General features: G+C 48.6%; 1 protein-coding gene across 1 annotated transcript in view; it reads left to right on the top strand.

The window, feature by feature from the left end:
- Positions 1-15,292, top strand: part of PYGL (glycogen phosphorylase L) — a 37,125-nt gene that overhangs the window by 9,112 nt on the left and 12,721 nt on the right. Inside the window, exons 4-7 of the mRNA XM_004436339.3 lie at positions 1,069-1,172; positions 9,773-9,904; positions 13,093-13,204; positions 13,533-13,615. Coding sequence (XP_004436396.1) covers positions 1,069-1,172; positions 9,773-9,904; positions 13,093-13,204; positions 13,533-13,615 — 431 coding nt within the window. The remainder of the gene's footprint in view (positions 1-1,068; positions 1,173-9,772; positions 9,905-13,092; positions 13,205-13,532; positions 13,616-15,292) is intronic.

Here is a 15,292-nt window from a genome sequence, read left to right on the forward strand (position 1 = left end):
CACCATGAGCCTAACTCAGTCCCTTTCCGTTTGGTCTACAATTTCCAGTGTTCTCCTCAGTTTTAGATCCTACTGTACATTTCCTCATTCTCTGCATATTCCTCAGATCACATTCCCGAGAGGGGCAGTCTGATTAGTGGAACCCCTCAGCCCGTTGATTGGCTGCTGTGGATCAGGTGCTCTGTCATGCATGCTCTTGGTACAAGAAACCGAAAACCCAGCGAAAACTGGTTCCGCCAACAAGGACGTGTGCTACCACAGAGCAGGAACTCCAGAGGGTGGGCCGTTCCAAGATTAGTTTATGCGGCAGTTCAGCTCGTCAGTTCTGTCTGGGCCTCTGTGGCTCCTTTGGCTTTGCCCTCATGGAATAAAGATGGCAGCAGCCAGGAAAATCTGTCACCACACCCAGCGACTTCCTAGCACCCCTCACTGGACTGAATGTCATTGAATGCCCACACCAAAACCACTCCCTGGTGGAGGAGATAGGGTGACTGTGACCGGCTCAGAGGCTGGACCAGTCAAGCAGGATGCACTTTCTGGGCCAGCCTCTCTGAAGCGTGTGGCCACCTGACACCTGAACAACACTGGAATTTCATTACCAGAAAGAGAGTCTGCCACCGATGTTCAGCTGGTCAGTCAGGTGGTCACATGAGAATTGTACTGTCCTTTTCAAACGGGGCCACAGAGAGAGCTTCCCTTAGAAAGGGCAGCATGAGTGGCAGACACACTGATGGACACATCTAATGCAGGCCAGCTTCCTCATCTGTCCTCAAATGAAATGCCAGCATGTACACAGTGGTCATATCTAGAGGGCGAAGTCATAAATATTATTTGTTTTCTTCTTTACACATTTTTGTATTTTCTAACTTCTCTACAGTATTCATTTTATAATTAGAAAAAAATGTTATTTTAAAAAAGTAATACCCCCTGGGCAGCAGTCTCTGTGCTTTAAAATACAAATGCAGTTTCTCCTAGAAAAATGTTCTGTGGCTGCCATGTCTGTAGAGAAAGATTTGAAGTCAGGACTGACCTGACGACTCTCCTCTGCCTGTGCTCTGTCTGGTCCAGCCTGCTTCCTGGATTCCATGGCGACCCTGGGGCTTGCAGCCTACGGATATGGCATCCGATACGAATATGGAATCTTCAATCAGAAGATCCGAGATGGATGGCAGGTATGTGAGCCATCTTTTTAAATTTTGTATCAAAGCACTTCACCTTCATGGTGTTCTGGCTGATTTATAATTTACGGACATTTGACGTAGAGCTTTACTAGTTTCTCTGGCGTTTGATTGACATCCATGAATACTGTCAGTCTTCCCACCTTGGGGTGTAAGCTCCCTGACAGCGAGAGCCTGCCAATGTCATTCTCCACCAGAGCCACAGCATCCTGTGCAGTGTCTGACTCACCCGGGTGCTCTGAAAGTATGTGTCACAACTGCCTGGATGGGGACCACCTGCCGTGTGCCGCGTCTGTTCTCGGCAGCACGCAGAAGGGAGGAGCACGTCTTTTGATTCATGATGCCCCCAGTGCCCCTGATGGTAGGAAGCGTGTCACCGTTTTGTAGGTGAGAAAGCTGAGCTCTTGAGAGGCGGGGTTCCCTCAGATCACACTGCTGGCTGATATGGTTCTATAGCCCAGATTTCCAGGTCCTCGGTCAGGGTTCTCTTCTACTCTTTGAGTCTTGCCCTCCTTAACGTGCCTGTTGTACAGGATGCATAAGTTCAGTGTTCTAGTTTTTTATAAGATGAAAACAGGCAATCTTGTTAACTATCATATCAAATCTGGTACATATTCAATATGCATAATTACAGGGCTCCATGGAAATTTGCACAAATAGTAATCAGTCCATACAAATGACCCTCATTTTATTTTTATATCACCAGAGCAGATTCTTGAGTGTTTGTTTCTTTATCTTTGGTAACTCCTTGAGTCTGCGGTCAGCCCTAGCGTGGACACTTCTACCTGTTGCTGAGTGGGGTTGAGGCTTCCTCTCTCCCTGTCTTTGTCTCAAGCACACACACCATTGACACAGAGATTCTGGCTTCAATTCCAAAAAGCTGAGCCCCCTGAGCCCCTCCTGCAATTCCAAGAGTCAGACCGAGGGTACTGTGCTCAGGAGGGTTGATGGGGGGGACCGAGGCTGGAGCTAATCCCAGGGGAGGAAGGATGGGCATAAGCTTAGTGTGGCCGCCGTCCTCTTCCCCTCCCTCAGAATGTAGACCCTCTGGGCCCAGGAAGGAAGGACCTAAAAGGTTCAGTGTGACAAGAGGCTGCATCGAGGAAGGTCTAGGAGAATATTGGGAACACAGTGAAAGACACATTTCCACGTTCGTTAAGGACGGTGAATCTTCAGCTGTTCCTACAGAAATTAGGAGGCTGCATTGTGTAGAAAAGACATCTGGGCCCTGATTTGGGATCTAATTTCTAATTGGAGGCTTTTGCATCTCCTCACCCTCATGAGGCATGTTGCCTCGATCGGATTACCTCACTTCTCTGAGCCTTGGTTTTCTCCTCTGCAAAATGGAGAGACCAGCTTCACTGAATCATTATGAAAATATGCAAAATGTCTGGCACAGAGGGGCACTCAATAAATGTTAATTTTGCCTAAGAAAGGGAGGATAATTCAATAAATTGTGATGTAATAAAATATTACTGTAGCCATTAATATTATGGTTTTGATTAATTTTAATGAAATGGGAAATGGTTTATGCTAGTTGAAAACAGGAGGTATAGAACACACGGATGGTGTGACCTATGCAAAGGGAGCCAGAAAGATAAGGAAAAAGTGCTAGAAAAAAACACCTCAGTGCTTCAACAGTAATTATCTCTGGAGACAGGATTACAGGTGACTTTTACTGTCTTCTATTTGCTCTTTTACAGGTCTCGTATTCCCTAAGAAATGTGTATTTTATAATAATAAAAAGTTATAAAAGAGAAATAATTGGTCCCCTTCCCCAGTGCAGTAATCCAGGGTTACGTGGTGGCAAGCCTCCCTGAGTGGGTACCTCCATGGTGACCTCACGGTGACACAGCCTGACCACGCAGCACGTGGCATCCATTTACACTCTCTGAAAGTATCCCGTGTGGCACTCATTATACCCAGAATGTTTAAGGATTGTGTTTCTCATGTTTTAACTACTGTTCTGAGAGATTTAAAAGAAACTCAGTAAATCAAGCACAAAAATCTTTTTCAAGTGCATTTTCCCCAAAATTTTATGAAGAGTCACTCTTTATTAATCACACCTGCTACCTTTGCTGCTTTTAAATGGCCTTTATTCCCAGAAACCATCCCTCTCTCTCCTATCAGACCCAGAAAGTATTTATTTCCAGGGTTCTTAAAAAAAGAGACCAAATGGCCTCTGCGAGTCTCCAGTGCTAGCCTCACCCGCCGTCATCACTGCTTTCATTATGACTTGAAATTGAATCAGAAGGACGCTGAATTTTATTTGCCGCATCCATTGTTTACTGGGATAAGATTTTAAAGCGCAAACATAAAGTACATCAAACCATGAAAAAGAAAATATTTCCATGAGAAATGAAAAGCAGCACGGCAGGGTGTGGTCAGCCTCCACTCACGGCAGATACATTGTCGCTCTCCCAGCACACTCACCCTGTCGCTCTCCCAGCACACTCACCCTGTCGCTCTCCCAGCACACTCACCCTGTCGCTCTCCCAGCGCACTCACCATGTCGCTCTCCCAGCACACTCACCATGTCGCTCTCCCAGCACACTCACCTTGTCGCTCTCCCAGCGCACTCACCATGTCGCTCTCCCAGCACACTCACCTTGTCGCTCTCCCAGCACACTCACCATGTCGCTCTCCCAGCGCAGTCACCATGTCGCTCTCCCAGCACACTCACCATGTCGCTCTCCCAGCGCACTCACCCTGTCGCTCTCCCAGCGCACTCACCATGTCTCTCTCCCAGCGCAGTCACCATGTCGCTCTCCCAGCACACTCACCTTGTCGCTCTCCCAGCGCAGTCACCATGTCGCTCTCCCAGCGCAGTCACCTTGTCGCTCTCCCAGCGCAGTCACCTTGTCGCTCTCCCAGCGCACTCACCATGTCGCTCTCCCAGCGCACTCACCATGTCGCTCTCCCAGCGCACTCACCTTGTCGCTCTCCCAGCGCACTCACCATGTCGCTCTCCCAGCGCACTCACCTTGTCGCTCTCCCAGCGCACTCACCGTGTCGCTCTCCCAGCGCAGTCACCTTGTCGCTCTCCCAGCACACTCACCGTGTCGCTCTCCCAGCGCAGTCACCTTGTCGCTCTCCCAGCACACTCACCGTGTCGCTCTCCCAGCGCAGTCACCTTGTCGCTCTCCCAGCACACTCACCGTGTCGCTCTCCCAGCACACTCACCGTGTCGCTCTCCCAGCGCAGTCACCTTGTCGCTCTCCCAGCGCAGTCACCTTGTCGCTCTCCCAGCACACTCACCATGTCGCTCTCCCAGCGCAGTCACCATGTCGCTCTCCCAGCACACTCACCTTGTCGCTCTCCCACCGCAGTCACCTTGTCGCTCTCCCAGCACACTCACCTTGTCGCTCTCCCACCACACTCACCATGTCGCTCTCCCAGCACACTCACCTTGTCGCTCTCCCAGCACACTCACCATGTCGCTCTCCCAGCGCAGTCACCATGTCGCTCTCCCAGCACACTCACCTTGTCGCTCTCCCAGCGCACTCACCTTGTCGCTCTCCCAGCGCACTCACCATGTCCCTCTCCCAGCGCACTCACCATGTCGCTCTCCCAGCGCAGTCACCTTGTCGCTCTCCCAGCGCAGTCACCTTGTCGCTCTCCCAGCACACTCACCATGTCGCTCTCCCAGCGCAGTCACCATGTCGCTCTCCCAGCGCAGTCACCATGTCGCTCTCCCAGCACACTCACCTTGTCGCTCTCCCAGCACACTCACCATGTCGCTCTCCCAGCACACTCACCTTGTCGCTCTCCCAGCACACTCACCTTGTCGCTCTCCCAGCGCAGTCACCTTGTCGCTCTCCCAGCGCACTCACCTTGTCGCTCTCCCAGCACACTCACCATGTCGCTCTCCCAGCACACTCACCTTGTCGCTCTCCCAGCACACTCACCATGTCGCTCTCCCAGCGCAGTCACCATGTCGCTCTCCCAGCACACTCACCTTGTCGCTCTCCCAGCGCAGTCACCATGTCGCTCTCCCAGCGCAGTCACCTTGTCGCTCTCCCAGCACACTCACCTTGTCGCTCTCCCAGCACACTCACCATGTCGCTCTCCCAGCACAGTCACCTTGTCGCTCTCCCAGCGCAGTCACCTTGTCGCTCTCCCAGCGCAGTCACCATGTCGCTCTCCCAGCACACTCACCATGTCGCTCTCCCAGCGCAGTCACCTTGTCGCTCTCCCAGCGCAGTCACCTTGTCGCTCTCCCAGCGCAGTCACCATGTCGCTCTCCCAGCACACTCACCATGTCGCTCTCCCAGCGCAGTCACCTTGTCGCTCTCCCACCGCAGTCACCATGTCGCTCTCCCAGCACAGTCACCATGTCGCTCTCCCAGCGCAGTCACCATGTCGCTCTCCCAGCGCAGTCACCTTGTCGCTCTCCCAGCGCAGTCACCATGTCGCTCTCCCAGCGCAGTCACCTTGTCGCTCTCCCAGCGCACTCACCATGTCGCTCTCCCAGCGCAGTCACCCTGTCGCTCTCCCAGCGCACTCACCCTGTCGCTCTCCCAGCGCACTCACCCTGTCGCTCTCCCAGCGCACTCACCCTGTCGCTCTCCCAGCGCACTCACCCTGTCGCTCTCCCAGCGCACTCACCCTGTCGCTCTCCCAGCGCACTCACCCTGTCGCTCTCCCAGCGCAGTCACCCTGTCGCTCTCCCAGCGCACTCACCATGTCGCTCTCCCAGCGCAGTCACCTTGTCGCTCTCCCAGCACACTCACCGTGTCGCTCTCCCAGCACACTCACCGTGTCGCTCTCCCAGCGCAGTCACCTTGTCGCTCTCCCAGCACACTCACCTTGTCGCTCTCCCAGCGCACTCACCTTGTCGCTCTCCCAGCGCACTCACCATGTCGCTCTCCCAGCGCAGTCACCTTGTCGCTCTCCCAGCGCAGTCACCTTGTCGCTCTCCCAGCGCACTCACCATGTCGCTCTCCCAGCGCAGTCACCATGTCGCTCTCCCAGCGCAGTCACCATGTCGCTCTCCCAGCACACTCACCTTGTCGCTCTCCCAGCACACTCACCTTGTCGCTCTCCCAGCACACTCACCTTGTCGCTCTCCCAGCACACTCACCATGTCGCTCTCCCAGCACACTCACCTTGTCGCTCTCCCAGCACACTCACCATGTCGCTCTCCCAGCGCAGTCACCTTGTCGCTCTCCCAGCGCAGGCACATTGTCGCTCTCCCAGCGCAGTCACCTTGTCGCTCTCCCAGCGCACTCACCTTGTTGCTCTTCCAGCGCAGTTACGGAGAAGGCTGCTGCAGGTTGTTCAAGAGGGGAAGATTTTTAAAGGTTGATGCACTTTTAATTTTTGACGTCTCTCTTCAAGGAAGATTTGCAGTAATAAAGTGTGCATTGTCAAGCCCTCAAAGGAAAATAATTTTATTGCTAAAATTCTTGACTTACTGTGAACTCCAATGGGGATCCTGAAACCTTATCGGTAATGGTCCTCTATGAAAATAATCGGCCACTGGGAGGAAGAGGGGAAAGACGTTTACAACCACCTCACGTTGACGTTTATGGTCACACACCAAATGCTGAGGAGAGAGTCTCAGGTGTCTTGGAGTTGAATCAGAAGTGTCTGCTGGAATCTTCTCCCTCTTAGAACCGTGCAAAGCCTGCTCTGACTAGTCATGCACACCTCACGTTACCCAGCAAGCTTCCGGTTACCACTGGTGAATTCTTGGTGTCCCCAGAAACGTTTTTCAATTGTTTGTACCATCAGAAAGCAGAGTTTGTTGACTGCTCCTCATGTTTGCTCACTGGTTCTCCATGTGCTGTGTATCCTGCAGTTGAGGGAAAAGCATTTCTTAGAATTCAGTCCCTGACGGAGTCCCTGAGCCGACCTCTGCTTGCGTCTGGCTGGAACACAGATTCCAGTGAGTAAGTCCTCCAGGGAGGTGCAGGGTCCAGGCTGCCGCCCATCCAGACTGGCACCCGCTCCTCACCCCACAGACCCACGCTTGCTTTGTCTCAGCCCTCTCTCTGGGGTGTTCAGAACCAGCAGCCCACTGGGTGTGAATGAAAGCTCCTCCCCCACCTTGACGGCCCTTCACGTGGCTCAGTGGGTTAGTGCCTTCACGGGCCACTGGCTACATGGAAATCTAAATTTACAGACCAGTTTGTTGGTTCCCAGGGAGAAAGCAAGGTAGGAGGAGTTGACACTCTGTAACTCCTGTGTAACTGTGTCCTGCAGAGTCTGTGGGTTTAGTGGGAGCGGCAGGGAGTGGTTCTCGAGTTCTCTTCGATCTGCTCAGACCAGCTTGTGGTTATGAAATATCTGTTTTTCAATTTACCTTAAAAACAAGCTTTGTGAAATTGAGGGAATTATTAACTGATTCCTTGCTGAATCAGGAAGAGACTCAAAATAAAGATCAGCAAGCTAGGAGTTCTTCTACAGAACTTAACTCAGTGAAATTAACATCGCCATTATTTGGCAGGGAAAAACTACACCAACGTTTGATGGCAGGGAGAGTAATCAGCTGACTGGTCCTTTGTCACTTACCAGTGTACCCTCAAAAGAACGAATGTGGCCTCTGACCTCCACAGGAGACAGGGGAAGCCCAGAGTCCACACTCTCTCTAGAAGCCTTGCAAGCTGCTCGAGGGCAGAACAGCGTGATCCTGCTGCGTGTCTCTGCAGGAAATATGTTGTCAGCCCTCCCACGCATACGATTTTTGAGAGGAAACCTGTTTCTGCCTCGTCGTCCTCCTGTGTCATGTAACACAACAGTCCTGAGCACTGAAGTGAGGCAAACGGGCCTCCCCGGTCTTTCTGGTCTCAGGGAGCCGTTTCACATCGGCCAGTGTTTTAAAACCCCAAACGGCCCTTGCCTAAGTGCAGCAGAAAGTGTTTTGTAAGTCAGGGTGTTTTGATCGTTCGTGGTTATCCTCATTTATTTGTCGTAGAGTTTCTAGTCATCAACACAAGCTAGTGCACTCTAACTGAACTAGCTTCTTATCAATTGTAAAATTCTACCATTTCCATATTAAAGTTTTATTTTTTGTTCTGTTTATGACTGACAGCAGAAGTCTCAATTCCGAATCACACTTGCTGACTTTGTGTCACCGTGTAACCCCTGGGGACTTGTTAAAAATGCAGAATTTCAGACCCTTCCCCAGACCGACTGAGCATCTGCATTTTCACAGGAGCTCAAATCCAGCTCCAGCCTGCCCCGGACTTCATCCTGCATGCATCCTCCTGCCTCGGGCAGCTCTCTGACTCCCAGGTCTTCTACCTAAACGTGTTGTTTCCGTGTCTCCCTTCCATTCATCGCTGTGCTGGTGGTTCATGTTAATAGGCAGCTTACTGGCTTTCTTGATACGAAGTCATGATCAGTGTTCCCATAAGTGAAAGTGTATTTGCTGGTCTGGTGGTTGACATTAATGTTTTGTCTAATATCTCAGAAGACAGTAGCTGCATTTGTTTCCCTCCACACTGTGCCTGGGGAAGGCGTTGACCTCATGTTTAGGTGACGTGAGCATCCAGCATAATGTGTCATAATTCGTAAGCAATGTCTTCTTAAACTAAAGCTGAGCTTTCTAAGAGGGGAGGGTGAGGGATCAACCGGTAAGGGAACCGTACTCAGGGTAATCTAGTTGACAAGGGTACTTTGTACTAAAAAACCTTACCCTTCTCTTCTTGTCAGAACACAATTGCATTTTTTAATGTATATGTAATATTTTAAAGGTTTTGCTAATAATATCTTTACTTTAAAAATGCATCCCCCCCAAATGTGTTTTTTGCGTTCTTATTTTCGCATTTTTGTTTGTTTGCAAACCGGAATTCATTTGATGTCCAGGATATGCTAAATACAAATTATGATTTAAAATTTTTTTTAAGAAATATTGATGATAAATTAACATAAATACATGGGAAAATGTTGAAATTGTCAATAAAATAAATTCCTTACCTTTTAGTAGATGTTATTTTCAAAATAAGCCATAATTAATAGTTCATTGTCAGATCAAAATTACACAGGGATTAAATTAAACAGAGATGACAAAATGTAATAGTGTTCTGCACCTGTACTGAAATAAGCTTTCTTAAGGGAGCTTTCTCCGAGTGGCATTTCTTGACTGATTCTGTGCGTTCTAGGCGCAAGAATCTTACTGAAAGCCTCATGTAGGACCCCACAGGTCTGAGTATCCAACTATAAACATCTCTCGGGGGGCCTCTGTCTTTCCCTCAAACTGGACAGCTGGTTTCACAGATGTGAAGACCCAGGCTCTGGAACACGCAGACCTATGTCAGGTCTTAGCTGTACCGTTTACTGTCTCTGCAACTTTGAACAAGTGACCATTTCCTCATCTTTAAAAAGGGAAAACTCATAGTTCCCTCCTGTAGGTTGCTAAGGGGATTCAGTGCAATGATACAAGTAAAACACCGAGAGCAGTATTAGCAAGTGTTGTTGATTTAGGCTGTAAGACGGTAACAAAGATGAGTTGAAATTGACAGAGCCAACACTCTTTCTTGCCAAAACAGTCTTGAGTGATTCAGTCAAAATGATTTGAACTTGCTGTAATTGAAGGTCTAGGTCCACATCTCCTGAAAAATAGATGCTAAGCTGTGTCCTTTTTGCAGGTGGAAGAGGCGGATGATTGGCTCAGGCATGGAAACCCCTGGGAGAAGGCTCGCCCCGAGTTCATGCTGCCCGTGCACTTCTACGGGAGAGTGGACAGCACCGAGGCCGGGCTCAAGTGGGTCGACACGCAGGTACTCAGTGTCCTTGCACCGGGCGCTGTGTGTACAGCACAGCGAATACGAAGTGTAGAGTATGATGTGTGTGTGATATCGAGCGTAGTATGTGGGAACAAGTCAGCATATTTTTATAAATAAATCTGTTACCTCTCTTAGTGCAACCCACTCATTTTGGAGCCCAGGGGCCGAGGCCAGGAGAGAAGTGACTTCCCCGAGGTCAAGGAGTCACCAGGGTCATTTTGCAATCAGCTTTATCTGAGATTAATCAATCCTATAATCCCAGCATGCTTAGCTCTCCAGCTTTATAGCCAGTTGTTGATACCGAGATTGAATGAATTTAAATGTCATTCCTCACCCCACCACCATAGGTACATTGACTTGTAACTTCTCAACAGTAAATATTTTAGAACCGAACTATTTATTCAAAGGATTACCAAAGTTCTTATTCATTGCAAAGTCAAGAAAAATAATGCAAAATATTGCAAAATATCCTCTGCTATTTTGTGCCAAATCTCTTCTAGAGAAATAACGCTGGTGTCAGCCCCAGTGTACGGAATCCGTGGGCATGGGTTTATCCTGCCGCTAGATTTGAGTGGTTCCCTGTCGTCGAGTAATCCACTCTGCAGCACCCCCAGAGGTGGTTTGTGCTGTATCTTCACACTTCCTGACAAATAACCCCGATTAACTGCTGGATGCATTGTCCATCATTGCAGGCTCCACTTGAGAAATCTGTTTAATAAATATGGTCTCAGGCCGGAAAAGATGTATCACTGGCCATTCTTTAAAAGCTTAAAGGAAATGGTAAAGACAGAGTAAATGTTGTTCTTATATAGCAAAATCAGGAGTGAAATTCAGTGTTGTAACACTAAATTCAGTTATTTTGTGGATTATTCTCCATGAATAAATGCTTCATTTTATCTTGGAAGAACCAAGACCCATCTTATAGCTGACCTTTAAACTGATGATTTATTCTGCTAATCCACATAGAGCTATTCACAGTTCAGAAAAATAAGACTTTTTAAAAACGGTTTTCCTATCTGAACATAAATTTATTCAGCATATGAAATAACGGATTAGAAGCTAAAATAGGTCATTATGGTGTAATGATATAAGGAATAAACTAATAATGTGATTTCAAGATAAGTTCCTCTCTGTGTCCTTTTTTTGTTTGGGTTAAACAGTAGACCACAACCCAAGTTGCAGCTGGTTAGAGCTATGATCGAGAGAGCCACAAACAACTCAATCATTAACATGCCCACGGAACTCACACGTGGATTTGGTATTAAACTGGCAAGTGTTTGATATAGATTTTGGTGTCTGAAACTTCCGGTGACTTCTGATCTGTTTAAACACATGCAGTTGACACTCAGTCCTGGAAGGGTCTGTTTATGCTGTAGGTGCCCCTGTTGAGCAGTCTTGTGTTTACAAAGTCCCTCCCAACATGTTCATAATATATCCAGAAATTCAGTTAGAGAGAGTGTGCTGTTCTGTGCCCACAAAGGCAGGGTTATGGGGCAGATGTAATACAAGGTGAGCTGACCCAAGCCATGCAGAACTTGATGGGTTTATGAAGCCATCACCTGGGTCAGCCCCAGACTTGTAGCTAGTAGGGTTAGAGAGCATGAGGTCAGACATGGTGTGTGCACGTGGCAGCTTCCAGTAAACTGGGCAATTCGTGTCATTCTTGTGTCAGTTCAGGTCCTCTGGGAAGCAGACCCCAGAGAGAACTAGAAGTGCAAGTGACATATTGGGGAAGTGCCTGTGAAAGATGAAGGGGCGAGGAGATGGAAGAGGTGTGAAGTCTTTCAGACTATAGGGCAGGTGTGGCACCTGTGAGGAGAATAGGGGAAGGAAGGAGGATTCTCAGGAAGAGCGTCCACGTGCAGCTCAGAGCCAGCGGCCAGGCTGATGGAGCCCGAGGTTGAAGGCTGCTCGTGAGAGGAGTCCCAGCTGTCTGGCTCCCGCCCCGAGGGGAGCCTCCTGGAGAAAGCAGGCCTTAGCTTGAGCCCCGAGGGAGCAAGTTCTGCCTGAAGGTCTCTAAAGGGACATCCGAGCCTTGTGCTTCCCCAGCTGCCTCGATTATGCTTCCAGGGTCAGAAGGACAAATCATGTTTGAACCAGACTCAGTCCCACTCTGTAAACAACTTTTCCTGATTGATCACAACTTGCTTTAAAAATCTCCAGAGGCCTTATTTCCCAGTGACAGATATTCAAAGAAGGGTGATTTGTGACTTCAAGGTCGTGCTGTTGATGAAAGCATGACTGAACATATGTGATTGACAGGCTATGTGCTCCATCCTTCAAGATCCCGCAGACCAAATTACAGAGGTTTGTTTAGGTTTCCACCCTACACTGCCCGTGACCTTGGGCAAGTCACTTCTCTCGGCCTCATTCTTCTCATGTGCAGAATGAGTGGGTTGCACTAAAGGACCTCGAGCATCCTCCAATTCAGTGAATCTGTCATTCCCCTTCCTTAGAGCCAGACTCTGATGAGGCGGGGAATAGAAATGAGTCTTTTCCCGCATAAGTTTTACATTCACGTGAAACACATGTTCATATTCCTGTTCTTCTCTATTTCAGCGACTGTCACAGAGGTTGAACTGGATTTTCCAAAGCTCGCCTCTTGGACCCATCTCAGCTAATTATCAGCTGATTCCTCAGATCACTAAAATAACTCTTTTTCATCAACTTTGAAAAACCCAGCATAGCATTTTAAACGTTGTATGTAATATCCTATCTTTATGAATGTTTCCATGGATTTTCACCATATTTGAACTCAGGTCATTGATGAACCTACACTAAATGTACCCTGCTGGCTGTCTTTTAGTGGGTACAGGTTCCCATTTGTCACTGTGTTTGCACATCATATTTTATTATCCTTAGAACAATGTCTCGATCTAAGAGATGAAAGATCTGAATCCAGATCAGGGCAGGGACACAAAGGGAAGTCAACACGGCAATGGTGTAGAGGACCATTGTTCTGGATGGTTCCAGCCTTCCAGATTATTCTGGTGGGAGGAGGAGCCACATGGCCCTGACACCCCCTCCAGCCCTAGGATCCTCATCTTGGTTTAGGCCTCACACAATCTGAGTTGACGATGGAGCCAGGAACAGAATTCCGGGTGCCCTCTCCCAGCCCCGTGTTCAACCTGCGTCCTCGCATCTGGGAAACAGTGAGCAGCTGCTTCGGTTTCATCCCCCAGGTGGTCCTGGCCCTGCCGTATGACACCCCGGTGCCCGGGTACATGAACAACACCGTCAACACCATGCGCCTCTGGTCTGCTCGGGCGCCGAACGACTTCAACCTCAGAGACTGTGAGTGCAGCGTGGGCTCTCCTTTCTCCCTGTGTGTGTTTAATCTTTTTGATCGCTAGTTGGAACCAAATTGAGCTTGAGAAAAAAGGCTTGAGTTTCTGATCTGAACTCTTCGGTGGCTAAGCAGGCATTTTTTGGAGCAAGTATGGAGGGCGTCTTTAAGGCAGGCCTTCAGTCGGGCCCCCTAGACTCTCATGTGAATCGCAGCGTGAAGGTTTGCTGAAATCCTTGTGGGTGTTGTGGGACACAGCAGCATCGGGTGAGATCGGGGGCTTCGAGAACAGTGGCTGGTTTGTCTATTAATTCTTTCCTCTGATGCTCCCCCCAGTTAACGTTGGAGACTACATTCAGGCTGTGCTGGACCGAAATCTGGCAGAGAACATCTCCCGGGTCCTCTACCCCAACGATAACGTGAGTGACCAGACCTGCTCTCTCAGTGGGAACACAAGCAGCTTGTCTCAGAAGCGCCTACATGGTAGCTCTATAAAGCGTATCTTTAAAACTGATTTTTTTCCCTTCAATGCCGAATCTCCATATCTCTTCCTAAATTTTCTAGACTTTTCCTCCCACCCAAGTAAGAAAACAAATTTGTACAATTCATGAAATCAGAATTGGTGTTTTGCCCTTGGTTAGTGACCCCATGACTATCTGGGAGGTTCCTTATGAGAATTTCAAAACAACACCTGGAGATAAAAGATGAGATGAAGCACTACTTCCTTTCCCAACAGAAATTTCATCCAGAGTCAGAAGACCCTGGAGGTCCCCTGCCTGGCCTCTTCCCCTGTGGACGGGCTCTTCCCAGCCTTCTGCCCCCAGGCGAGGTGGGGTCATGGACCTCAGGGCAGACCCGGGAACAAACACTTGTTTCTTATGCCACTTATTCATCTCTTTAGATTTCTTCTTCTAAGTGATTATTCCTAATTTTACACTAAAAATAGTTTAGCTAAAAACAAACACTTGGAACTGGATCTCAGATGACTGCAATGGATTCTTAGTTGGTTTAAATATACTTAGCTCTAACTTCTATGTGGGTGAAATCATTTTCTTGAAGCAATAATGGTTTTTTAAATAATAATAATCTCAGAAGCAACCACATTAGTACTCTGTGCTGCAAAGATGGCACAAAACAAGGATGTGGGGACCAGAAAATAAATGGTCCTTACGACCAGATGTACACTTGGTGTTAAACCCGAGTCTCTAAGGAGGATGAAGTTTGTTGCAGCATTTTCAGGAACTTAACGGTACATGTGATTTTTCCTTTGGGAGAAACATTATGACTTCAGTACATTTCAGAGAAATCTCTGACCCAAAAGCAAAAGGTTGTTGTATTTCCTGGCTTCCAAGTCTGGGGCCATACTGCCTCGCCCAACCCAGCCTGCAGGATTATTTAACTGGAAGGGACTTGAAGTTCCTCCTCTATCTTCATTAAGGACCAAATCTAACTTTACTTGGAAATAACCATCTACAGCAATTGACAGCGTGTCCTAGGTTGGCACAAGGGCCAAGGTGACTGAACTCGCTGGGTAGGAGGTGGCTCTCAGGGTCGTGCTTGTTGTTAAGTCCGAGTTGGTGAATCATTTTTGTGCTGTAAATACAAGAACACCTCCATTCCCTCTCCTCAGCGTGTCTGCCCCCTCGTCCAGACCTTAGTCTCTCTTCTAAGAATCTGCCCTCCCTCTGCAACTAGTTAGATATTTGTTTCCTTGCTTAAAGCTCTTTAAAGGCTTCCAATCACCTCTAAGAGGAGTACAGAATCTTAGACGTCTCCCTGCGCTCCTCATCAAGGTGGTCGTGACTTCTCTGCCGCATCCCCCACCATCTTGCCCTGGCCCGTCGAGGTCCCAGCAGTGCATGACCCTTGCCCTGTTCTCTCGCCTCACGCCTGGCCCAGGCTGGGCCCAGGCTCACTCTGCCTGCAGGGCACACTCGGCGCCCGTCTGACAAATCCTACTCGTCTTTCAGGGCTCAGATACAGAATTACTTCCCCAAAGGACGGTGTATAAACGTAAATAGAACCTAAGGTTTTTAATAAAATTATCACATTTTATTTAAAGCCTTGTTTACACATCTCTCTCTTCCTACTAGTCT

The sequence above is a fragment of the Ceratotherium simum genome, chromosome 3, assembly GCF_057802395.1.
Source record: "Ceratotherium simum simum isolate JZ-2026a chromosome 3, ASM5780239v1, whole genome shotgun sequence".
NCBI lineage: Eukaryota > Metazoa > Chordata > Mammalia > Perissodactyla > Rhinocerotidae > Ceratotherium > Ceratotherium simum.